Below are 25190 nucleotides of genomic sequence, written 5' to 3'. Positions count from 1 at the left end.
ACCATGTCTCTGGCTCAGACCATCCGACTGTGGAATGAGGGAGTGTGTGCTACAGACCGCGAGGACTGGACAGCTGCGCTGGATGCTTTCAGCTCAGTGCAGAACCCCCCTTCCAAACTCTGCTTTAACATTGGCTGCATCCACCTGATCCTGGGGAATTTGGCTGAGGCAGAGCAGGTGAGTCACTCCTGTTACTGGCCCATTTTCACAGGCCAGTCTGACTGACGTACAACAGGGTGCAAGCCCAGACTTCTCTGCCAGACAGACTGACAGACCCGCTGAAACGTGGAGTGACTAACGAGTGTAGACTGGCCGATGGGATGACTTGCAGACCAGCAGGTCCAACACCTGGCTTGATCTGTAGCCTGACATACAGAAGGGTATTCAGCACAGATCCAAGGGGGTGGCTGGCAAACTGACCAAACTGGGTACAGTGTGAGGGGAAGGGGAGGGGAGATTGACACCCCAATGTAGGGGGCCATATGGAGCATTCCCTGAGTGGAACACATCAACATGCAGGGATAAAGCAACTGGTTAGAAAGACACAGTGAGACAACTACGGTGCATCAATTCACCCAGTGCATTCCTTCTGCCCTACTGAAATTCAGTTAGTTCATGGGTCCTAGGGTGATCAGATGTCCCGATTTTATAGAGACAGTCCTGATTTTTGGGTCTCTCTCTTACATAGGTTCCTATTGCCCCCCACCTCCCTGTCCTGATTTTTCACATTTGCTGTCTGGTCACCCTAATAGGTCCCAGCAAGATCCAGGCAGGAAATGGTTTTCCTGATTCAGAGCAGGGACTTGAACCTAGCTCTCCAGGTTCCCAGCGAGTGCCCTAACCACCCAGCTATTGGCTATACTGGAGGGCTGGGCGGGGTCCAGAAATTCCACCGTGGACCAAAGAGGCATTTCCCGACAGTTTCCTGACCAGCTCTGGTCTCCACTTGGGGCATCAGAAACCCTGGTCAGGAGAAATACAGCAGGCATGTAACAGAGGGTCAGGCAGCAGGGGAGGAGGCAACCCCTCCCTTGTCTTGCTTCTCTCCATGTTCCTCTTGCTTATTCACCCCTCATTTAGGCCCTTCCCCGGTACTCTGCCCTCATGCCTCACCCCAGCTCAGGGCAAGTCTCTCTCCACAGCATGTTCCATTGCTCTGCATCGCTCTAGGACTCCTCCCTGATCCCTAGCCTTGCACTCAATGTCCAGGTCTCCCTCTGCCACACTCCGCCAGTCTGTCTGTGCCGTGTATGAACCACCTTCTGCTCTCTACAGGCGTTTGCCAGGAGCATTAACTGCGACAAGCACTTAGCCGTGGCCTATTTCCAGCGCGGGACAGTGTTTTACTGGAGAGAGAAGTAAGTGTTGGGTGCACTCTCCAGAATTGAGGGGTTCATGCTGCCTTTAGGCAGAGCCATTTCCTGGTTCCTGACTGGTTGAGAACAGTCATTTTGGCAAGTCAGTCCTGTTGTGATGCCAAAGGTGATAATTGGGGCTGGGGCACACCTCCCAAGGTAAACATTTTCTCTTGCTTAGAGGCAGAGGACTAGTGGGTTGAGAATGGGTATCAGAGCCTGGGGAATACCCCAGTGTCTTTAAAGACCCCCGCACAAGACAAAGACAATGGGGGACACAGCTAAAACCTTCACGGCAGGGCCTGTCTCACACATTGTGCAGTGCCTAGCGTAAAGACAATACTATTAACACTGATCGTGGCTTTGAAAATAGCCTGGATAGAGGTGAGAGGCGCGAAGTGCTAGGGCTGGCAAACTGCGATGGGCAAGGAGGAGGGGGACGCACTCGCTCCAAGAGATTCTGACATCTGAGACCCTCGAGGCAGCCATATCTCATGAGAGTGACTCCAAACGACCCCAGGACTCAGTAGGTAAAAGGCCATCAGTATCCTACGGGCTGGAAGGAGTCAGCTTAGAGCAACTCAGGGCTAGAGCAGGACTCTGTGGGCTTTTGAAGGATGGCAGGCAGCGAGATTAGCACAGAGCCGTACTCTGATGGTTTATCACATTTCTTTGCTCTACAGGTACGAATTGGCCATTGAGGACTTTAAAGAGGTGTTAGCCCTGCTGCGAGGGAACCAGCTGATAGACTACAAGATCCTGGGGCTGCAGTTCAGGCTGTTTGCTTGTGAGGTGAAGCGGGTGCAGGGGCTGAGAGTGTTTGAGACAAGCGAGGGCAGCCGGGAAGTATGGGAGGTGAAAGAATGGGGTTGTATGCTAACCCAGCTCCACTCAGCCAGTGGGTGCAACACAGAAGTGGGTCACCAGGGGACACGCAGTCAGCACAGCGGCTGAGAAAGCCGCAAAGTCCCAGAGTTGGTAGGACCCCTACCACATGCACCTGTCCCACAAACCCCCCTTCACCCAACACCACCAGCTCCACCCCCGTGACCAAACTCCCCCAATCCTTTGTGAATGATTTAGTGGTTCCTAGATTTAGAGATCACCTCCTGATAACCAGTGAGGGCTGGCTTAGGGCCAGGCTCCTTCCTGGGGACTCAGCTCTGGGGTGAGAAGCTAAGGAGCTCTCTGCAGCTGGGCTCTTCTTTCTCCGTCAGTCAGGTTTGAGCCCCACCCCTACCACCACCATGGGGGGAGACTGGGGCAGCACTGCCTTCCCTGAGACATCTCCTCTCTACCCTACCAAATTTATGGCTGTGAAAAATGCATCCCGGCCTGTGAAATCTGATCTCCCCTGTGAAATCTGGCTATTGTAGGGGAGACCAGATTTCAGAGAGTTGGGTGGCTGGAGAGCGGCGGCTGCTGGCCAAGAGCCCAACTCTGAAGGCAGAGCCACCGCAAGCAGCAATGCAGAAGTGAGGGTGGCATGGTATGGTATTGCCTCCCTTACTTCTGCGCTGCTGTTGGCAGTGGTGCTGCCTTCAGAGCCGGGCATCTGACCAAGAGCTGCCCTCCAGCCACTCAGCTCTGAAGGCAGCAGCACAAAAGTAGGGGTGGAAATACCATGACCCCCCCTACAATAGCCTTCTGACCCACCCCAGCCCCGTTTTGCTTTGGGATCTGCCACGATTACAATACCGTGAAATTTCAGATTTAAATATCTGAAACCGTGAAATTTATGATTTTTTAAATCCTGTGACTGAAATTGACCCAAATGGGCCATAAATTTGGTAGGGCCCTACTGATTATCATCTGGCAATTAGGCAGCATGGAGGAAAGGGGCGTCTTGAGGATTCGAAGCAGGAGTCCGCAGCTGGGCAGGTTCTGCCTCACAGAGCTGGACAAAGCCAGGATTTGGCTTGCAAAGCATGGGGAGGGATGGGTTGGATTACTGAAGGCTGTTCACTAGCACAGGTAACTTTAGAGATGTAAAACTAGCTTCTCTTTGTAACCAAATCCCCCTGAAAAGGGAGATGAATTAGCCCTGGTGAGGGCAAATCACATGGCCCCTGGTAAAGAGTGTGATCACTGTTAGGAAGGTTACAAGCAGGGAGCAGAATCATTACAAAGAGAAGCAAGTCCTCTCCCCCCCCCTCAAACACACACATCACCTCATTGCCTTCAGAGAGGCTTTCTCGATCCTCCTTTGGGATGCAAGGACAAGCAAACCCCTCAGCAGAGTCCTCAGGCAGTGGTGCCATATGCAGTAACGTGGGCCATCACAGGTCTGCAATCTGCCCTCTGGTGTAGGCCACTGTTCTGGGAGTGGGTCAATGGAGATGGCCCATTCTCTGCTCCCTGTCGACCTTGCAGGTGTTGTATAACATAGCCCTGCTCTACGCCAAGCTGGAGGACTGGAGAAAAGCTGAAGAGCATCTGACGCTGGCGATAGGCATGAAGACCGAGCCCCGGCATAACAAGATTGACAGGGCGATGGAAGCCATCTTGGTAAAGAACAACACTAGGGATTGCTTAGTGGGTCTGTTCCTATCTAGGCTCACACTGAAAAGCCAGGGACCTGTAGGGATGAGAGACACTCCGAATTCCAGGAAGGCAAGGAACTGTCTTTGATCAGAGACTTTACAGAGCAGCAGAAAACGCTGAGAAATATTGCAGGAATTGTGGGTTTCAGGGTAGACAGTAGGATTTGCAGGTGAGTGGGGCTTGTGAGGGGATAGTTGGGCCAAGTGGGCATTTATTGTCAGAAGTGGGGGTTGAAGCAAGGAGGTGGTTGGGCTGAGTGGGGTTTGTGGGGAGGGGCTGGGTCATGGGGCAGTTGGATCGAGTGGGGTTGTGGGGAAGGGGCGGCTGGATCGAGTGGGGTTGGGGGAGCTGGGGTCGACGCAAAGGGGCAATTGGGTTGAGTTTACATGGAGAGAGCTAAACAGAAAGACAGAAGTCCGGCAATGCTGGAGCAAGCTGTGCTCTCCCCACATATCCCTGAAAAGCACTGTGATTTCTGTGTGCTGCAGAAGCATAGACTCTTTGAGCCGGTGGCAATTCCTCCGGGGAAGCTGTTTAGGCCAAATGAAAAGCAAGTGGCTCAGCTGGAGAAGAAGGATTACCTGGGAAAAGCTACGGTAGGAAATTCATCCAAGGGGGAGGAATTAACAAGCAGTTTTCTCAAGTCGGGCTGTGGGTCAGAGGAGCCAACTCACTGGCCTCTGCCTAGGGATCCCCACTTATTTATTATTGGCTGAGTCTTGGCAGCACAGAGGAGAACAGGGAATTGAGGACGTCCCCGCCCTGAGGGACTCAGCCACTTGTAGGGGGAGGAAAATCAGTAGAAATCCATTGTAAAATTTGGAAGCTGCATGAATAAAACAAGAAAACGGGCCTGTGTGTGACCATGTTTTCAGACCCCCTTCAGTGCATGAGAGCCAAACACTGCAGCACTGACGTAGCACGTGAGAACCGGGAAAGCAAATGGCCAATTCCCTTGCCACAGCCTGAGCCAGAAAATAAACCAGCAGCAGCTAAGGTGCAAAGCAGATCAGCCAACCAACATCCTGTCAGCTCCAGTGCTTCCAGGGGCTATCAGTAATTCACGTAAGGGCGTCTGGTTTCGAAGGCCAGGATTTTTGAAACAGCCTAAGGGAGTTAAGTACCAAAATCATAGTGAAAGGGAGCTGGGAACCTAGCTCTCTCCAGCTGCTTTCAGAAACTCAGGCTACAAATATAGCTGAATTTTAAGCCAACATTGTCCCTTTCAGTGCTGCAGGGACAAGGCTCAAGCCTGAGAGCTCACCCCCATGAGAGGGCAGGCTCAGGTGCCCTGCAGCGCAGTAGAAAGTGTTTAGCCCGAAGACATTGCTGCTCTTGAACCAGGGCTGGGTGTTAGAACCACTAGAGGAACAGCGGCCCCCATGGTGGTTGGGTCAATAATACATGGGAATTGGAGCAGTTAGCTGGGATTTTCCAAAGCCGGAGAGTCAGGGCCACGGGGAGGTTAGACTACAGTGAGCAGCAAGCAAAAGCGTAGGAGCAAGGGGGCAGGAGAGGGAGTGGGAGCTGGGGAAAGCCAGGAAGAACCAAGTAACGGCCTTTCCACTCTTTGTCTGTAGGTCGTGGCGTCTGTGGTCGACAAGGATAGTTTTTCAGGGTTTGCTCCGCTTCAGCCGCAGGTGAGGCAGCATTGGGTGCATCGTAACACACGTAGCACAATACAGCACATGCTGCCAATGAGAGAACGTGTACACGCGTCTGCACTGCAATCGCTGATGACATAGCGGCTAGATTTGACCTCTTTAGCTCAAACAGCAGCAGTGAAGGCACAGGCGGCAGCCGGGGCTAGTTGCTCCAGCCCACGCCCAGTGTCCTGGGTGGCACTGTATAACCCGTGCTGCTGGGGCTTCACCTCCATTGTGCTGCAAGCTAGCTAGATCAGTGCTAGTTTGGTTATGTCCACGCATGCAGCAGTCCCACCTGATTGCAGCATCCGTACACACACCTTGCGTGTGATTTTCAACAACTTGCAGGAAATCCAATAAGACCCAGATAGTTCAGCTGTTATTTTCCCTCCTTCTCTCTCCCTCCCACCAGCCTCAGTTTCCTGACAAACACACCTCCCCGCTAGGCCTTCAGCTGACATTTGCTGCTTCTGAGGTCTTCCATCTGTTCAGACTCTTGAGCCACCAGAAGGCTTTAGTTAAAGTTCTTTGAAAGACTATCAAGGAAGTGAGGTAACCACAGGGTCTGGTGTATGTCCTCTTGTGACCTGAAACAGCTCCATTGCAAGAATAAGCGGGCTGATCCCACTACGGCAAGAGGCCGATAGCATGTTTCCCTACCATTCAGTAGTATGGCCACGTTTAATGTAGCAGAGCTCTTGAAGAGGTGGTAAAATTGGCTAAATATCCAAAATGATTTGGTTTAAGACTAGAGGAGATTGTGTAGCGCTGCAGAAGGGCCTAGCAAAGCTAAACACCATGATGGCAGCTGAAATTCATCAGCAGGTGAGTGCATGGTGCTGCATATTGGAACAAACAATGAAGTGGCTGAATGGGCTCTGGGTTAAATTGTGGCCTCTTAGGGTCTGTCTAAGCTGCATTTAGACCCCCGTGGCTGGCCCGTGGTTTGGGCTCACGGGGCTTGGCTAAGGGGCTGTTTAATTGCGGTGTAGATGTTTGGGCTCAGCTAGAGCAGGGCCCTAGAGCCATGCAAGGTGGGAGGGTCCCAGAGCTCAAGCTGCAGCCTGAGCATCTACACTGTAATTAAACAGCCCCTTAGCCCGAGCCAGCTGGCACAGGCCAGCCGCAGGTGTCTAACTGTCATGTAGACAGACCCTTAGGGGGATGAGCCAAAGTGACATTATGAACATCTCCTGAGATGGCTGCCCAAAGCACAGCAGTGGTCCTGGGGGCAAATAAAGGGTTGGGCTGCACTGAAAAGGGAACAGAGATTAATCATGCCATTGCAAGTATTAAACTGCTGGTCTATATTAGGAGAAAGGAAACATCCTGAGAAGGGCAAGACACGTATTAGGAGCCTGGAGGGATTCCTTTTGCAGAGGGATTAAACTGGCAGGATTATTTAGGTTCTGTTTGTTTGTTTACAGACGAGTGGCCCTCCACCCAGACCAAAGACACCAGAAATCCTCCGGTGAGTTAAACAGAGTCTAGGGGATAACAGTAATGCATGGAGCCAGTCTGATACTGCAGCAAGTAGGCTATGGATACAGAGGCACGGCAGGCTGCAGATGTGTGAATTAATCAGACATGCAACATCACCCCCCCCCCCACCGAGAATTGAGACACTGGGACAATAGGGAACTGGACTGGCAGGTGAGAATGGCTTTGGTGATGAAAAGAGGTCTCGGACACTAATAGGGAAGGAGACAGCTGCTCTAGCAGTGGCCGGAGGAGAGGGGAACAGCAGGGTGTAGCTGGAGAAGGCTGTAGCAGCAGGGGCAAGGTGAGGAGAATGTACAATGGGGGCAGCAGTAGAGAGACTGGCAGCAGCGGTACAGGGGAGGAATGTGGAGACTGGAGAGGGAAGGAGTGGTGAGCTGGGCTAGGCATGGGAGCAGCAATTACTTCTATGTATTCCAATGAAATAAACTGCTGCATTGTGATTGGTGGGGCTGTAATTCCGTCTCGGAGATCCACTGACTTCCTAGACCAAGAGAAAGAAGCCCTTGTGGCTTTTGGTGCTACCAGAGCCCCTCTGTAGATTTATAGCCCCGCAGCAGTTAAAGCAGGCAAGAGGGAATCAGGACTGCGGGGTTCTCTTCCCAGCTCTGCCACAGACAGGCGGTGCTAACCTTGAACAAGTCAACTCTCTGCCTCGTTGTATCCACCTGTGAAACGGGGCTGATGCTTCCCTAACTCCTGTGGGGGAGGCATCAGTGTATGCAAGGGGCTGCACAAGGCTCAGATGACTCGTCCTATACAAAAGCAGAATAGTAGTAACGTGTGTAGCACCTGTCCCCGTACCGAGGCTCTGCGCAGTTACAGCTCCCAGACTGGCCTTGTCATACGCACACTCACTCTATATTGGATACTGGATTTTCTCCAGTTCTGGTGCTGGTTTCATTCAGAATGATGCCACCCCTAACAGGAGTCAGTAACTTACAGCTGTAATGGCAGATAGATTCAGCTCCCTATCTACTATCCCATGTGCTTTTGGGATGCAGTCTGAGTGAGCGATGGAAGGAGTGAGGAGACTCTGTGTGTGGGGAGGATGAGAGATTGCATCAGACACTAGCCCCATTGCAACAGCACAAACACCACGTTTCTGTTTGCCCAACCTAGCAACTTCCATCCTAATTTAGTGGCAATCATATGCAGTTCTGCCTTCAGAGGGGCTCAACCTATGATTCCCTGAAGTGCCATGGAAAACCACATGCTCTTTACCAGAGCACTGGGGCCAGCTGCTCTTTACTCTTTATCACTAAGTCTCCCAGGGCTCTCTTCCCAGCCCTGCCACTGATTTCCTGAATGACCTTGGATAACTCACTTTGCCATTCTGTGCCTTAGTTTTTCCATCTATAAAATGGAGCCAGGTAATGATACTTATGACTTACCTGCTTTGTAAAGTGCTTGGAGGTCTATGTATGAAGAGTGCTATGTACATATGATGTACGTATGTATGATGATCTTGGTACTTCGATACCATGGTGAGGGGTACATCGGGCCAAAATCCAGCTCTGTCCTCCCACTGCAGGGCTAATAGGGTACAATGAGCAGATAGGGTGAGGAAGGACGATGTCCTTCTGACATAGTGACTGTGACAGCCTCAGCCACTAGAAACACAGAGGGAGGCGGGAAGAGGCCCAGGAGAACAAGAGATCCAAGACAAAGCTAAGGAAGGCAGCAGCGCTCTTCCCAGCTGACTCAGCCATTGCTTCCCCACCTAGGGCCCTGGAAGGGGAGCCGTACCGCGTGCTATACGAGTTCACGCCCGAGACCACGGAGGAGCTGCAGGTCCTACCGGGAAACATTGTCTTTGTCCTGACGAAAGGGAAGGACAACTGGGCCACCGTTATGTTCAACGGGAAGGTACTTAGAGCCCATTCCACACGTGGGCTTTGCCAGGCCAGTGCTGGCACTTGCTAAGGGTGTGTTCCCACTCCATCGAAGGCAGTGCCAAAGCCCCCCCCCCCCCCCCCGACCCCTATGGGGCGGTGCCAGGGCTCAGTTGCTGGGTGAGTTTGCTGGGTTGCTTTGTATGTCATTGCTTTTGTGCTGGGACCTGTTACCTGATCCATGTGCTTTTGAGTCCACACTGCAGCCTGTAAAGTGCTGCAAACATAGACACGTTTTTAGGCTTGGTAGGATCCTTCCCTGCTACAGGTCCCTTGGGGAGCTGTTTCCTGGCATCCTCTAATTCCATCAGCCAGCATCTGAGCACAGACTGCCTTGCTCACCCGCCCCAGCCCCACCTCAGGCTGTCTGGCCCCTGCGCAGTGTTTCCACTCACCTTCTCACTGTGGGCTCACCAGCTTGTTCCTTGCATCCCCGCTACCTGCTCCCTCGGCCCTGCATTTATACAGTGCACCCCATACACTTTAACAGTACCCATTACACCACCCCCGGGAGGTCCCTGTTTTACAGGTGGGGAAGCGGAGGCCACAAAATGACTTGCCCACGGTGAAGCAGCAAGCACGTGGCAGAGCCAGGAAGGGGATGCCAGCCTCAGCTCCAAGGCCTGACCACCCTTCCTGTACAGCTGGTCTCATTCAGCAACCCTCCCCCACATCAGTTAGTGACCTTCAAAAGGCCATCCAAGCCCCGCCTTGCCCTTTCTCCAGAAACTGCTCAGATGCATCCCTCAACTCAAAGTGCAAGAGCCCTGAGGCTGCACCTGCAGCCAGATCCCACACATGAAAGCAAAGCCTCGGGCACTAGCCCCGAGCAGTGTCAGCCCACACTAGCTCCATGACACAGCAGTGTGAGCTGACCAAGCTGCTCTTGGTGGCCTATCTGATCAGATGCCATGCAGAGGAGGCATGCTCCCTCTCCTTAGATCCTCCTCCTGGGACAGTAGGTTCGGCCCTAGGCTGCTCAGACACCTCTCTGAACTGGAAGAGGCCAGAAGAAACAAATCTAAACTCTGCAGCAGCTGCCCTTCCAGGCTACAGGTGTAGAGGAGACCCCCAGATTGATGGGCATGGTTGAGTTGCTCCTTCCCGGCCTGTGGTTCTACCCATATGTTAATACATAACCCTGCTGCCGTCTCCTCCTAACCACTCCTGCTTTTGTCTGTGTGTCTCCCCCCCCACAGAAAGGGATTGTCCCCTGGAACTACCTTGAGGCCGTGGAGCTCCAGAACCAGCCGCAGGTCCGGGTAAGGCAGGCTGGCACACTAGCAGCCCCTTTGGAATAGATGTTTCCCTACAGAGTGGTGTCTCACACCAGGAGGATGATGCTGCAACTCACCAGAGCCTACAGCGCTGTCATTGTTACTGTATGCAGGGGCACCTGCCTGCAGCACCCCCTGCCTCATGCTCTCCAGCCCTGCCTGCTCACTAGGGCTGCATGAATTGCTCCTGGAACACCCAGAACTCCCCCAAATCAGGATGACCATGGCACCCCACCTTCATGAATGTCCATATATCTGGGTAGGTGCGGATCCCATGGTCCACAGAGTGGTAGCCAGGGATTGCCTGCGCCGCTGGGAGCGGGGAGACCGAGTGTTTCATCACCCCATTCTCTCCATCAGGATCTGAATGGCCTGAGAGATGTATTTCAGAGGAACAGCCGTGTTAGTCTGTATTCGCAAAAAGAAAAGGAGTACTTGTGGCACCTTAGAGACTAACCAATTTATTTGAGCATGAGCTTTCGTGAGCTACAGCTCACTTCATCAGATGTATACCGTGGAAACTGCAGCAGACTTTATATACACACAGAGAATATGAAACAATACCTCCTCCCACCCCACTGTCCTGCTGGTAATAGCTTATCTAAAGTGATCAACAGGTGGGCCATTTCCAGCACAAATCCAGGTTTTCTCACCCTCCACCCCCCCCACACAAATTCACTCTCCTGCTGGTGCTAGCCCATCCAAAGTGACAACTCTTTACATAATCAAGTCGGGCTATTTCCTGCATAGATCCAGGTTTTCTCACATCCCCCCCCACCCCCATACACACACAAACTCACTCTCCTGCTGGTAATAGCTCATCTAAACTGACCACTCTCCAAGTTTAAATCCAAGTTAAACCAGAACATCTGGGGGGGGGGGGGGGGTAGGAAAAAACAAGAGGAAACAGGCTACCTTGCATAATGACTTAGCCACTCCCAGTCTCTATTTAAGCCTAAATTAATAGTATCCAATTTGCAAATGAATTCCAATTCAGCAGTTTCTCGCTGGAGTCTGGATTTGAAGTTTTTTTGTTTTAAGATAGCGACCTTCATGTCTGTGATTGCGTGACCAGAGAGATTGAAGTGTTCTCCGTAGAGGCCCTGCCAGGCAGTTCCCTCCAAATGCACACTGCCCCCTACAGGTTACCACCCAGCACTGCAGCACTATCACACATGGTGGGGAGCTGAGCTAGGGCTACCCAAACCACCCCTCCAGGATCCCTGTGGCCAGTGAGTCGCAGCAGGGATGTGATGCACAGATCCTGCCACCCAAGATCCCAAAGTAGCAGCTCTGCCGGTGTCCTAAAAGGGCATCCCACATGCAGGACAGCAGGACCCAAGCTCCCCTGTGCTGTCCCCTGCTGATAGTAACACTAACTACAGTCTCATCTTGCACAGGAGGAAACCCCCACTGAGTTGGACATCCCTGCCCCACCCAGTTCTACCGCTCCGGAAAAGCCCAGGTCTTCAGCACCAGGTCAGTGACCGTCGTACCCAGGGATCACTGAGATGGCAGTAGCTGGTGGGAACAGGCACTAGTTTCACCCCATCTGATGGGGGTGTGCCCCCTCTTTCCTGCTCTGCTGTACCTGCACTGTGGGAATCTGTCCCAGCCAGTTGCAGCTCTTGTGTGGCCCTTATTTGCTGTTGGCACAGTAGAGAGAGGCTGGAGCAGGGGACACAGTCATTTGTAGTGTTATATGGCATAGTGCTGGTGATGGACTCGAAGAACAGAGGGTTGAATTGTGACACGCCTCCAGGTCACTTGGAAGCACTTTGAAACTGTGCTCCTAAATCACTTGGGCACTTAAGACCCTCCCACCCTAAATCCTGTCTGACTGGTGGGGAACAGTACAAAGTCGAGGCCCAAAGCTCTGGGTACAAGCAGGGCATGTTTAGGAGGAAGATGCTCATGGTTTGCAGGCTGCCCGCTGTGGACACGCACTGCCTTTGAGGGGTTAGCTGGGACTGTTAGACCCAATTTTGCTGCTTTAGCTTTAGATGTGGGCTTCTCTCCCAGGGCTCTGAACCCTGCTCCAAAGCATTTGGCCCCTGCTGGGGCTCTCAGAGACTCCCAGTGCTTGTTCAGTACAGCTGGGACAGGGGGCACGAGGGCTGTGTTTGAAAAGCTGCTTGAACCTTCAATTCCATCTCGTATGGACAGCCAGGCTGATTTCACTCCCTCAGAAGAAAAGGTCCTCGGTGTGCTCGGCTAAGGGCTGTCTGGACTGCGGTGAATGCTGCACTCCCAGCGTGCCCACGCTCAGACACCAACGATCCGTGAGGTGGTAGTGCCGAGCGGCGCTTACCGAGATCAGGGGCCCATTGTGCAAGGTGCTGTACAGACAGTCCCAGATTCCCTACTTATTTCAATAGACAAGTCAGACAAAGGAGTTGCTATTGTCCCCTTCTGCAGAGTGGGAACTGAGGCCCAGAGTAAATTAAGCATCTTGTTCAAGCTTGTAGAGCTGAGAACTAAACCCACTTCACTCACCTCCCAGTGCAGGGAAATCAGCAGAAGAGCATCCCATAGCAGGCTGCTGCCTGCCTGTCCTGGGGCTGTATTCTCTGCCACTGTACGTTGCGCCATTTAAGATGGAGCTGGGTTTGCAGCAGCAGCGGCTGACTTCACTGCAAGTCGCTGGAGTCCCGCGTTCCACACTGTTCTCCAGCATTTGCCTGACAGGAGAGGGAGGGGGCTCCAGTTGCTGAATGAGGGTATGAAACTGTCCCATTCACCAAGCCCAAAGACAGTGTCCCCTGACCCTTGAGTCAGGGCCGGCTCCAGGCACCAGCGAACCGAACTGGTGCCTGGGGTGGCAAATGTAAAGGGGCGGCAGGACGTCGGGCTCTGGGGTGGCAGTCCTGCTTGGCGGTGGGCACGCGACTCTTCTTCGATCGCTGGCAGCAATTCAGCAGACGCACCGTCACTCCGCCTCCGTGTTCGGCAGCAAGGTTTTTTGTTTTGTTTTTTTTTTTTGCCGCTTGGGGCTGCAAAAACGCTGGAGCCAGCCTTGCCCGGAGTGGAAAGCAGCCACGTGCTGTAGGAGTCAGCTGCTAGCAGCCCTATTGGACCTGGACCAGAAGCACTCAGATGTGCTAAGATACAGTGGTTAACACTTGTTAAAGCTGGCCAAGCTGGTGGAGGGTGAGGGTGAGAGGAGAAGAGGATGAGTGAGCGTGTTCATTCTAAACCCTTTGAACCATCTCATGGGAAGCATCATGTCTGAATGACCAGATTTGAGACATTGTTGGCACCCTAGAAGATCCTGATATGGGGTTCTAATGTTGGAATGGCTTTTCTATTAGACCAGCGGTTCTCAAACTGTGGGTCAGGATCCCAAAGTGGATCACGACCCATTTTAATGGGGTCGCTGGGGTGGTGTTAGACTTGCTGGGGCCCAGGGCTGAAGCCAAAGCCCGAGCCCCACCACCCGGGCTGAAGCTGAAGCCCGAGGGCTTCAGGCCTGAATGGCGGGGCTCAGGTTACAGGTACCCCCTACCTGAGGTGGCGGGGCTCAGGCAGGCTCAGGCTTTGGTCCCCCTCCTGGAGTCGTGTAGTAATTTTGTTGTTAGAAGGGGGTCGTGATGCAATGAAGTTTGAGAACCCCTGTATTAGACAGCAAAAAACTGCCTACCATCTTTGGCCTCATTTGATGCAGTTTTGGATGGCTGCCTGCAGTTGGATGATCAGGACCAAATGTAAATGTGTTAATAAATGCAAAATAATGCCTATTGGAAAATATAATCTCAATTATGCATATAAAATGATGGGGTCTAAATTAGCTCTTACCACTCAAGATGATGATGTTGGAGTCACTGTGGATAATTCTCTGAAAACATCCACTCAATGTGCAGCGGCGGCAAAAAAGTGAACAGAATGTTGGGAATCATTAAGAAGGGGAGAGATAATAAGACAGAAAATATCATGTTGCCTCTATATAAATCCATGGTACGCCCACATCTTGAATACTGTGTGCAGGTGTGGTCGCCCCATCTCAAAAAAGATATATTGGAATTGAAAAATGTTCAGAAAAGGGCAACAAAAAATTAGGGGCATAGGACAGCTTCCATATAAGCAGAGACTAATAAGACTAGGACTTTTCATCTTGAAAAGAGATGACTAAGGGGGGGATATGATAGAGGTCTATATAATCATGATGAGTGTGGAGAAAGTAAATAAGGAAGTGTTATTTACTCCTTCTCATAACACAAGAACTAGGGGGTCACCAAATGAAATTAATAGGCAGCAAGTTTAAAACAAACAAAAGGAAGTATTTCTTCATGCAACACACAGCCAACCCATGGAACTCCTTGCCAGAGGATGTTGTGAAGGCCAAAACTATACCAGGGTTCAAAAAAGAACTTTATAAATTCATGGAGGATAAGTCCATAAATGCCTATTAGCCAGGACGGGCAGGGATGGTGTCCCTAGCCTCTGTTTGCCAGAAGCTGGGAATGGGCAACAGGGCATGGATCACTTGATGATTACCTGTTCCGTTCATTCCGTCTGAAGCACCTGGCATTGGCCACTGCTGGAAGACAGGATACTGGGTTAGATGGACCTTTGGTCTGATACAGTATGGCCGTTCTTATGTTGAGTGGACTCTGCAGAGGGATTTTTTTACACTGACTCATGGTCTTAGTGGAGGTCTTCAGGGAACCTGAAGATGTGTTCTCCACTCAAAGTGCAGCAGCTTCAAAAAAGCTAACAATGTTAGGAACCATTAGGAAAGGGACAGATAATAGGACAGAACATATAATAAATGCCCCTATATAAATTCATAGTGTGCCCACACCTTGAATACCATGTGGAATTCTGGTCACACTATCTCAAAAAAATGTTAGAGTTGGAAAAGGTACAAAGAAGGGCAACAAAAACAATTAGGGGTGTGGAACAGCATCCATATGTGGAGAGATTAAAGAAGACTGGGACTATTCATCTTCGAAAAGAGATGACTAAGAGGGTATATGATTGAGGTCTATAAAAATCAAGAATGGTGTGGAGAAAATGAACAGGGAAATGTTATTTACCCCTTCATATAACACAAGAACCAGGGGTCACCCAATGAAATTAACAGGGAGCAGGTTTACAACAAACATAAGGAAGTACCACATCACATAACATACAGTCAACCTGTGGAACTCTTTGCCCAGGGATGTTGTGAAAGCCAAAACTATAGCTGGGTTCAAAAAAGAATTAGCTAAATTCATGGAGGTTAGGTCTATCACTAGCTACTAGCCAAGATGATCAGGGAATCAACCCCATGCTCGGGGTGTCCCTAAACCTCTGACTGCCAGAAGCTGGGAGTGGACAACAGGGGATGGATCACTTGATAATAGCCCTGTTCTGTTCATTCCTTCTGCCAGTGGCCAGTGCCAGGTGCTTCAGAAGACAGGATACCAGGCTAGATGGACCATTGGTCTGACCCAATATGGCCACTCTTACATTCTAAATCTTTAACCCTGTTCATATATCCAGCATAACTTTAATTTTCTCCCTGCCCTCTATAGAAGCTGCAACTCCTGAAGTAGCATAACCCTCAGGGACTAACAAGCTTAACATGAGCAGGAAACAAACACCTAAGCTTACTTCTAAGCTAAGTGGTCATTAGCCACTGCCTGCAAGAGCCTGGCTATTGCTCCATAAAGCATTGACAATGAACAGTCACCAATCCCTTAGTCTGAGCTGGATAGTGGGCAGCGCTGTGCTGGGGGACGATGATGGATTGACAGCCCTGGAGAACGAAGCGCTGCATGGCCCCAGAACTGGCAGAACCAAGGAGCAGCAGGGTAGGCAGAGGGTCTGGAATGGGGCTTCCATCCTGAGCGGGAGAACCACCTCTACGATGTCCCTCCTTGCCCTCTGCTCAGGCTGTCAGCAGAGGGGCCACTTTGCACTGGGCTGGATGGTGGCAGGTGGAAACAGCTACATCTGAACTTGCTTTACAGCTAGACACAGTCTGTGAACATAATCAGGTGTCAGACAGGGACACGACATTGGCAGCTGGCTGTCTTGTTTGGAACAGAACAATCACTTTCAAAGGCCACGGGCCAAACAAAGCCACCTTCAGCAAGGAGGGAACTAAAGAACTAAATGAAAACTTTCATTCGAAGAAACCAAACAAAACAGCTGACCAAGAATGGCACTCTTTGAGAATGAGAGTTAGTTTGAGCATTTACCAGTTTTTCCAACAACTTTTTATCTGGAAATTTGTAAACACTGCAGACATTTTTAGATTTTTATGAAAAATTTAAAAAGACTTCCTTTCCCAGGCAGCTGTACTTCAGAGACACTAGCAGAGTAACATTCAGCAATGCCAGCAGAGCTGACAGCCACACCAGTTAGCCTTGTGAGTCAGAAGGCCCAGGGAACCTTCACATCCAGCAGGGTCTCTAGCCCAGCAAAATCCTTAAAACGGAGCACAAATCTCACAGTGGGACCATATTGAATACACTGGCGCTTCTGTAATGCCTTCCAGTGTCAAAGCATTAACAAACGAGGGGGCAGATCCTCAGCTGGTATAAACTGTCATAGCTGCATTCACTTCAATTGCACCAGCTGAGGATCTGCTCCCATGAATTTAACCTTATCTCTGTGAGTTAAGAGTCATCTGCAGCGTACAGAGAAGGAAACATGCACAGAGAGATTTTCAAAAGTGTTGAGCACCTGGAGCTATGGGCGCTCCCCAGTGACTCGCCCAAGGTCACACAACAAGGCAGGGGCAGAGTTGGGAACAGAAGCCAGGAGGTTTGACTCCCAGTCCACACATTAACAGATCTTCACAGATCCAAAACCCTGAGCTGAGAATGTAAGAGGTATGACAGATGAGTCGCATACATATTTGTTCGTCATGATCATTAGTTTATCAGTCTAAACACGGGGAGTCTAACTTCCCTTCCATTCTAAAAATCCAGACCTCTACCACTTGTGTTAACTTGGCTACCATTAGTGCTGGAACTTACAGTGTCTTGTCAAGCCCCAGCCTCTAGGAGAGACCACGGTAAACTGAACCCTGAGCAGCTCTGACACATTTCATCCAGTGTTACCATGTGAACCAACCTCCTCTTCTAGGTGCACTGTCCAGTGGTTAAGGAGCTCACTCAGCCACATGAATAGCCACATAAGGCAGATTATGTTACGTTACCCAGCAATTTGTGCTTTTATGGTTTTTTTTTTGTTTTGTTTTGTTTTTAAGAAAAAACTGTCTCTATGCTCTATGGTTGCAAAAATAACCTTTAAAATGTGAAATCAAGTGTAGCTGGTGCAGTGATATCAGCCTGAGTCATAGAAATTTGGGTTGCTTCCATTCATCTCAATGAGGTGTTAATGGCAAAACCTAATGACACTAATGATTTCACTCATTTTGGCAGCAACAAGCTAATGTGCTTATCTGCTGTCATTGTTTGAGGTAATGAGAGATGTGGGGTGAGGGGGCTGCCATTAATCTGAGTAAAAAGAAAAGGAGTACTTGTGGCACCTTAGAGACTAACCAATTTATTTGAGCATAAGCTTTCGTGAGCTACAGCTTATGCTCAAATAAATTGGTTAGTCTCTAAGGTGCCACAAGTACTCCTTTTCTTTTTGCGAATACAGACTAACACGGCTGTTACTCTGAAACCTGTCATTAATCTGAGTATATGTTTGCATGGAGAGTGACAATAGTTACCTGCTTAGAGTCCATTCATGTACTTTTTCCTCTGTTGTCTATTCAGCTCACAGACCTGGTACTTCTGGAAAACAGCAGCAAGAAGCTCCAAAGGTAATGGGTGTCTCTGTGTGCTTGTGGAGAGGAACCACTGAAGGGTGAATACATACCGTCCATATACACATGCATTTATTGTACTGGGGTAAATATTTGCGCTTTTGGAAGTGCTGCAAAACCAGAAACATTTTTGAGCTTGTCACCTTCTAGACTAATAGCCTCTCTGAAAAGTAATAGCCAGGCTGCGGGTCAGCTGGACAGCAGGATATAAGACAGTCAATGTACCCAAGCACATCCTTTGACTTTTTACTGTGCTGGTAAGTTAATGATTGGGGTAGCTTTTGGAGAGGTATCCTCTATCCTCTCCCTGCACAGCCAGAGCAATGCAAGCCTCTCTCACACCATCTGCATTAGCATGCCCTGACTGACCAGAGTGAATTGCTTTCAGACTGGTCAACACTAGAATTGCCACCATGTTTGCCAATAAGCCTTAGTCGTGATGGTGGCTTTTGTGACAGACACTTACCTGCTGGAAAAGCTATTAAAACCCCCTAGCTGGCAGATTGCTGGTGACCTGGGTCAGAATGGAACCAATAGCTTAGAGTTGAAAGGTTTCCGTTTCCATGCCAGCCCCCTGATTTATGCAGGCCTCATTCCTCGTCTTTTAACAAGTCATAACTACCTGTAGTTATACAATAAGGCTTCTGTGGTGCAGATTGCAACATTCAATTCCACTTTTCCCCTGCAGGATGTAGGATCAGCTACTTCAAACTCCTATGTTCTCAAGGTGCATTACAAGTACACAGTAGCAATACTAGTCTGGCTTGGAATCACCTACAGCAAACTCCTGGACATGGTGTGCAAGAAACTGGAGCTCTCACTAGAGCATACTAAACTGAGGTGAGCTACTGCCCGGTCTCAGCATCATCCTCATCTTCAGGGGGCTTCTGGTCTCACGCTAATTTTCCCCTGTGGCACAGGTACCGGCCTGCAGGGAGTGAGGAGCTGGTAATTCTGAGCGAGGAGAGCATGAAGACAGTATGGAGTCACGCTAAGGACTATTGCCTGACACTGTGGTGTGACGTCACAGAGGTCAGTAAACTTTGATTCTAATTCTTGCTGACTGTGGACAGCTCTTCTGGCACTAGCATTCCTAGTTTATCATCAGCAGGGACTCTTGCTGGCTGAATTTGGGAGAGAAATACAGTATTTGAGAATCTGGATATTTGAAAGTAATTCAGTCTGAGGGACAGTAAGAGACAATGTGGTAAATCCATAGCCGAGGGCCAAACTCAAAGGTGCTAAGTGGTGTAAGAAACTCCCCTAGTTCCTCAGAGACTGGCACCCTCTGGCCTGTTTACCCCACGCCCAGGCTGGGTCTTTGAGGGAGCTCCTGTTGGCATAACTTACACCCTGGGACCCAGAAGGTGTCTGCTAAAGTAGATGCAGTCTGGTATATTCCTGTCTCCTGGCCAGTTACCCTGGCATGGACTCTCTTTAAATCAGTGAGGCATTCAGAGGTGATGTGTGAGTGTGTGGGCTGGAGAGGGGGACTGTGTGCATGATAGGGCATTAAGTGGGTGAGGGTCTACTTAAATCGGAATGACTCTGGGCCAGGGTAGCGTGCACTGGGGCAGGGAGTTAGAAGTTGTATCAGCTCGTGTTCCCCTCTAAATCTGGGCCCAATTTATTCAGATTTGGGCTCCTGTATGATAAGCCTATGCCCATCCCTCCGCAGCTATCAGGAAATGGAAGGCAGGGCCAGAGGTGCAGGGGGCATCTCAAAGAAGCCAGCCCTTCAAATCGAGCGGTCCCGCCACGTCAGCCCCTTTCTCCACCATACCTACCCTGCAATTCCTGTCTTTCACAGGCTGGAACACCCCACCCCAGGCCACTGCTGTGCCTGGGTCCCAAATGCAAAGGGGACCAGCACACTCAGCTCAGCACAGGCCAGCCCATTAGGCGGGAAGAGGTTGTGTGAAAGTCTAGGAGCTGGGGTGAGAGCTTGCAAGGTGCGCTGTGGGAAGACACAGCCAGGTGGCAGCTCCCCGGAACAAGCCACCCAGCAATCCCACTCCCAGCAGTGGCTATGTGCAAAGAGGCTGGTTTGAATTTTTATTTTTTTAAAGACAGCGCCTCCAGAGAATGCCAGAGCCCCTGTGGGAGGCTCTAAACTTTAAACTTCCCTGGTGTTGGGGGTCCTTCCAAGCCCTCTTCCTCTCGCCTCCCCAAGAACTCAGTTCCACTCCAAATTTCATCCCTCATTCAGAGCCCTAGAATGGCGGAGCAGCTGCCCATGCTGAGCAAGACTAGCAGCAAGGCCCAAGCAAGAGAACTTGATTCTCCTTTGGTTTTGCACAAACCTTTCTTTGGCCTCGCGTACAACCCCAGTCCTCTAGTGAAATGAGTCAAGCTACTGAGGCACCCAGCCCTCTACACCCTGCATCTGTTGGTGACCGAGGTAGCCGTCAAACACAAAGGCAGGTAGAAAGAGCTACCAGGGACAACCTAGCTCTGATGAGTGCAAGGGTGGAGGGAAGCCTGGCTTTGAACCCAGGCATCTCAGCAGTGATCGAATGTCCTGCAAAGGACAGCCCGGCCTCCTGCTGCACTCAGCCAGCTGCTGGAGCTGCAGGAACAGTTCTGAGAGGCATTTTACCCCGAGCGTGCACACTGAAGAGCACCAGAGGGGGACAGAAGCAATGGCCGTTCCTGTCACATCAGTGCAGCCTTGTGGCGGCAGGGGGCAGCTGACCCTTCAGGGGCTTTGGCAATGGCTACTTTCCCCAGGAAGTCTGGGTGTGTTTGATCCCCATACACGGGTGGATTCCCTGGTGGGCCAGCTGCTCATTTCTTGCTCCTGCCTTGGAGACAAACTCAGCCCCCTTGACCCAGCTGTACCAGGCGAGGATCGGTGAGTGCAGGCCATGCCCACCACTTCGCTGACTATTTGAGTCCTGGGCTGATCTCATGGCAGGAGCCTGGGAGCCAGGCTTCTGGCTGCAAGTGAATCTAGGAGAAGGGCCCAAGTCCCACTCCTAGTATCTTGCACTTCTGTGATGCCTTTCACACAAGAGTCTCAGGATGCTTACAAAGCATCAGAGTGCACACTCTATTCCCCTCCCCCTGCCTTAGGGCCAAAGTGCCCCCCATAGGTACAGTAGCTAAGGAACGTATAGGATAATTACATAGACCCATTTGGTAGTTCTTGGGCAATCTGGATAGAGGGAGACATACACAGTTCATCTGACACACATGTAAACTTACAGTGTAACAACACTGCTAGCTCCTCCTGTGAAATTCAGTCAGTAGCTTTTCTTACATAGACATGCACTTTAAAGGAAACACCAAGCGGCATCTCAACAGGCTGTTTCCTGCATTAGGGAGACAAAGATTTAACCCGAGGGGAAGATGGCCAAGCTGAGGAGGGTACCCAGAAGACATCACAGCAGCTGGAAGCAAACCACGTGGTAGCACAATACAGTTATGAAGCCATCCAGCCCGAGGACCTGGAATTCCAGGCAGGAGACGTGATACTCGTCTTATCCAAAGGTAGGTTTATGCTGCTGTGACCTGGACTGGGGCTCCCAGTTCTGGTAGGAGCACTGGCCTGACTTCAGAGCTGCTGAGCACCTTCACCAGCTCCCACTGAGTTCAGTGGGTGTCCTGGATATCCAGGTCCTCCAAAAACCATGACAAAAAACCCTTGAAAGTTAATTCATCCAACTGTTACCTATCTCTTTAGCAAGTCACCTTTCTGCTGGGCATAGACGAGCCAGCTGAGAACTTCTCCGGCTGCTTCCCCGATCTGTTGGGTCTCACCCTGCACCTTAGCGGGCTCAGCCCCATATGGAGTCAAGCCGGCGAGACCAGTAGAACTCTCCTGTTTCCAGCTGCTTCCGCACGCCTGGCTGAGACACAGGCTCCTCCACCTTCCAGCCTGCAGAGAGTAATCCCTTGGCTGCAAAAGCCAGCATTGCATGTGACACTTGACCGTCGCTGGTCTTCGTAGGACTACAAGCTTGCTGAAAGAAGCTTGGTGAGAGGCTGTTGGGTGTGGTCTTAGGGCTGTGGGGATAATGCTCAAATCCTGCAGGTTGAAAGTGTGGGGGAGGATAAGAAAGATGCCTTCCTTCCTTCCCACCTCTAAGAGATGGGCATTTTTAATCTGAAACCTGCAAGATGGGTCTCTGGTTCCCTTTTCTCTAGAGAGCCCCCATTTAGGTCTTGTCTATACAGAGAGAAAAATTGCACCAGTAACTACATCAATTTTTTTTTTTACACTGTTGCAAATTTTCTTACCATGTACAAGGCCTTCAGATCAAACCTGCTAAGGTAAGGGCAGCTTCTGTCCCATGTGCTGCGCAGGAAGTGAGCAGGATTTTCAGCCGATTGACTAACCCAATGAAGCAGCAGGCTAAGGAGGGTTTAGGGTCTACACATGGACGCTTTCTAGTTCTCTCTAGTCTAGCTTTAGCTTTAGTCCAGTCATCCCCAGCAGCAGTTCAGCCCACCCAGATCCTCCAGTTCTACCCTCATTTCCCAGTTTAACAGTATCGGATGTTACCAGGCCACCCCTTCCAATCCACCTCAGAGCAGCCTTGTCCCACGCCTAATTAAATACAGCCACACCGATTTTTGCTCTTTTCTTTTTTAGACACACTACACGTCCAAGCTGAGCCGACTTCAGTCGGCCTCTTGAGTTCTATCCCGCTTGAGACATGCTAGTTTGTTAATCACTTTCTCAATATCAGTTTTCCTTTTTTGAAAGAAAGGAAGAACCAGGGTGGCCATTTCAGCCCAGGCTACCACACCCCACCTTCGGAACAGAGCCACTCAGTTATTTCCCCAGGCCCTCTCTCCTAATCAGCTTCCTTTTTCACTGCACTGCTCTTTGGCAGTGATCGGTTTAGGGTAGAATTTTGTATGAATCTTTGATCCTTCCCAATACCAGTCTGTGGTGTTTTCAGGACAATTCAAGCTTTCTGGGGGTGTGAGGCTGTGTAGTGGGCCTTTAGCCTTGACGGTTTCAGCCTGTGCACGAAGCACAGCAGGGAGGACAAGGCTGGTATGCTCCAGTGCAGTTATGGACAGACTACAGTAGGCACAGATATGGATAAGAACAAGGCTCAGCCCTCTGCCCTGACCTGGTGTGCTCCCTTGCTCCCAAGAGCTCAGGTTGGAAGAGGGGCGGATTTGGCAGAGGACGAGCATGGCAGGAGAGATGGGTTTTAGTGAATCCCTCAATATGCGAGACCTGTAGCTAGATGCGGCCCTTAGATCTTATGCCTGCTCTAAGGCAGGAATAATTTGGTGGCTGCACAGAGGTGCTGTCATTAGTGAAGTGTCTCGTCTTCCTACACTCCCTCCGTGGCCCACTCAGGTTTTATGCCTTGCTTTTATATGCCCAGATGGCACCTGCCCCGCCCAGGATAAAGCCCTCTAACGCCCTGTGATCCTGCTGCTGCTTTTCACTGAGCCTGGAAAAGCCACCTCTTCCTTCCATTCATTTTTCAGAAATTCCAGCACTCCATTCATTGCACCATCGCCCCCGCTGCTGTTCTCCTCTGACACTTGCTGGTTTTCGTTCATCTCTGTTGCTCTGGTTTGTACTCTGTGATGTGACCAGTGACAGACTGCAGCTCTGAGGGTGCCAGGCTCTGGCCACGCCATATTTGGCTTTGCCCCTTAAGTTTGCTCCATTGTCTTTTAAACAGGGCCACCATCCCCCCAGAACTGGGTCTGTAGGAACTTAGGGCAGTTTGGTGCCTAAATCCCACTGACAGGTTGGCACTTAGCAGGCTTTTGCGCCTTTGAAAAGCTTCCCCTTATTGTCCTACTGCCTCGGCCTGGTACTGCCTGCAGCTTTACACTGAAGACCAGTTTTCCCTCAGAAAGGGAGAGTCAGGGCTAGTCTACTCCCGCAGCAGCACTTTAATGTGCCTTGCCTGGTCATGGCGCTCTCCCAGCGCTCTAAAAAACCCACCTCAACGAGGGGCGCGGCTCCCAGCGCTGGGGCACTGTTTACACTGGCGCTTTACAGCGCTGAAACTTGCTGCGCTCAGGGGTGTGTTTTTTTCACACCCCTGAGCAAGAAAGTTGCAGCACTGTAAATTGCCAGTGTAGACAAGCCCTCAGAGACTTCACTATTGCTATTGATTTTACCTGAAAGACGTTCAGGGTTTCATACTAGCGCCCATCACCATAGTATCTAAGATAATACTCCTGCGTCCACCTACTTCTAGAATCTCCCGTCCACATTTCCAGTCAGTCCTCAGGAATTAATATTTTTTATTTAAAAAAAAATAGAAAGCAAGATTGCTTTTTTCCCCTATATACCTAAGGCCTTCCTGCTCTATTTACTCCTATAAGCTTTTCCCATTGTTTCAGAAATACCTGCCCATCTTCGTACCGGTCCTCCCCAGTTCTGCAGCCTATTCTTTGTTGCCACCTCCGACTTGCGCTTTCACAGCTGTCCATCCTGTCTGTCCACTGGCTCCCTCAGTTCCTCCTTCTTTAGCCACGTCTTCACCTGGCTTTCAGCACATCTATTTACCCATTTGAGGAGCTTACTAGCGCCCTTAGGCACTGATCGGTTTGTGGGGTGTGATGTTGTTTACAAACTTATCCACAGTGAAAAAAGCGTCTGCCTGTAATTTTATCTTCTAGTGAATGAAGAGTGGTTGGAAGGCCAGTGCAAGGGGAAGGTGGGCATTTTCCCCAGAGCTTTTGTTCAAAAAAGTGATGCCGAAAACCCTGAAATTTAATTCCACAGAAGACTAAGGATCCCAGGACGTGCAACAGCAGCATTTAAGATGTCTCCTCTCATTAAGCACTGTATGCAGAATTGTTACCCTCGTGTGTAAGAAAAGCCTTAATTCTTTTTAATTTTTGTTTTGCCCCAGCTCTTATTTAAGCATGTCCCAGTTAGCACTTTGTTTATGAACCATCTCCCAGCGTGGAGACCAGCCACTCAGGCCTGCCTGAACAGTTGCGCTTCTAGACCACTTGAGAAGCAGTTCTCCCTGTATCTATTCTGTCTCTGGCAAAAATCTGGAAACCTCTTCTCAAGGAGGGCAGTGCTGTTCTATTTATGGCACTGCCAGCAAGAATGGAAGAGGAGCTGGTGGTCAAGAGCAAAGGATCAGGACAGGTTAATCCTGCCACATCATTAGGCACCTGTCAGCCACCACAACCCTCCCTCTCCTTTTCCCCCTTCCAACATGACTGTCTTTTTTCTGCTCAATAAAATGGCTCCTCTTTCA

At 50.5% G+C, this 25190-nt stretch overlaps 1 protein-coding gene across 3 annotated transcripts; it reads left to right on the top strand.

Annotated features, from left to right (window-relative positions):
• On the top strand, positions 1-25190 carry NCF2 (neutrophil cytosolic factor 2). Of its 3 annotated transcripts, XR_007358113.2 has the most exons (16): positions 1-177; positions 1276-1358; positions 2039-2147; positions 3729-3863; positions 4388-4495; positions 5480-5539; positions 6973-7016; positions 8773-8914; positions 10140-10202; positions 11618-11696; positions 17936-17982; positions 18674-18825; positions 18906-19017; positions 21309-21477; positions 21671-21964; positions 24595-24677. XR_007358113.2 is itself a non-coding variant. In XM_048861953.2 (15 exons), the coding sequence occupies exons 1-15, from the start codon at positions 4-6 to the stop codon at positions 24690-24692; spliced, it is 1575 nt and encodes a 524-aa protein (XP_048717910.1). In that variant the 5' UTR covers positions 1-3; the 3' UTR covers positions 24693-25190. The 3 variants fall into 3 exon arrangements, 2 of the variants coding, with proteins under 2 accessions (XP_048717910.1, XP_048717911.1); XM_048861953.2 differs by lacking the exon at positions 21671-21964 and having other exon boundaries at positions 24595-25190; XM_048861954.2 differs by lacking the exons at positions 4388-4495; positions 21671-21964 and having other exon boundaries at positions 24595-25190.

The sequence above is a fragment of the Caretta caretta genome, chromosome 8 (genome assembly GCF_965140235.1).
Source record: "Caretta caretta isolate rCarCar2 chromosome 8, rCarCar1.hap1, whole genome shotgun sequence".
Taxonomy (NCBI): Eukaryota; Metazoa; Chordata; order Testudines; family Cheloniidae; genus Caretta; species Caretta caretta.
Note: the sequence above shows the minus strand (reverse complement) of the source record. Positions and strands in the feature narration are given on the sequence as shown.

Coding starts and splice junctions, on each gene's coding strand:
- NCF2 (XM_048861953.2), top strand. CDS start 4: ATGTCTCTGGCTCAGACCATCCGACTGTGGAATGAGGGAGTGTGTGCT. Junction 8,915..10,139: donor CCGTTATGTTCAACGGGAAG/GTACTTAGAGCC, acceptor CCCCCCCCACAG/AAAGGGATTGTCCCCTGGAA. Junction 10,203..11,617: donor AGAACCAGCCGCAGGTCCGG/GTAAGGCAGGCT, acceptor CATCTTGCACAG/GAGGAAACCCCCACTGAGTT.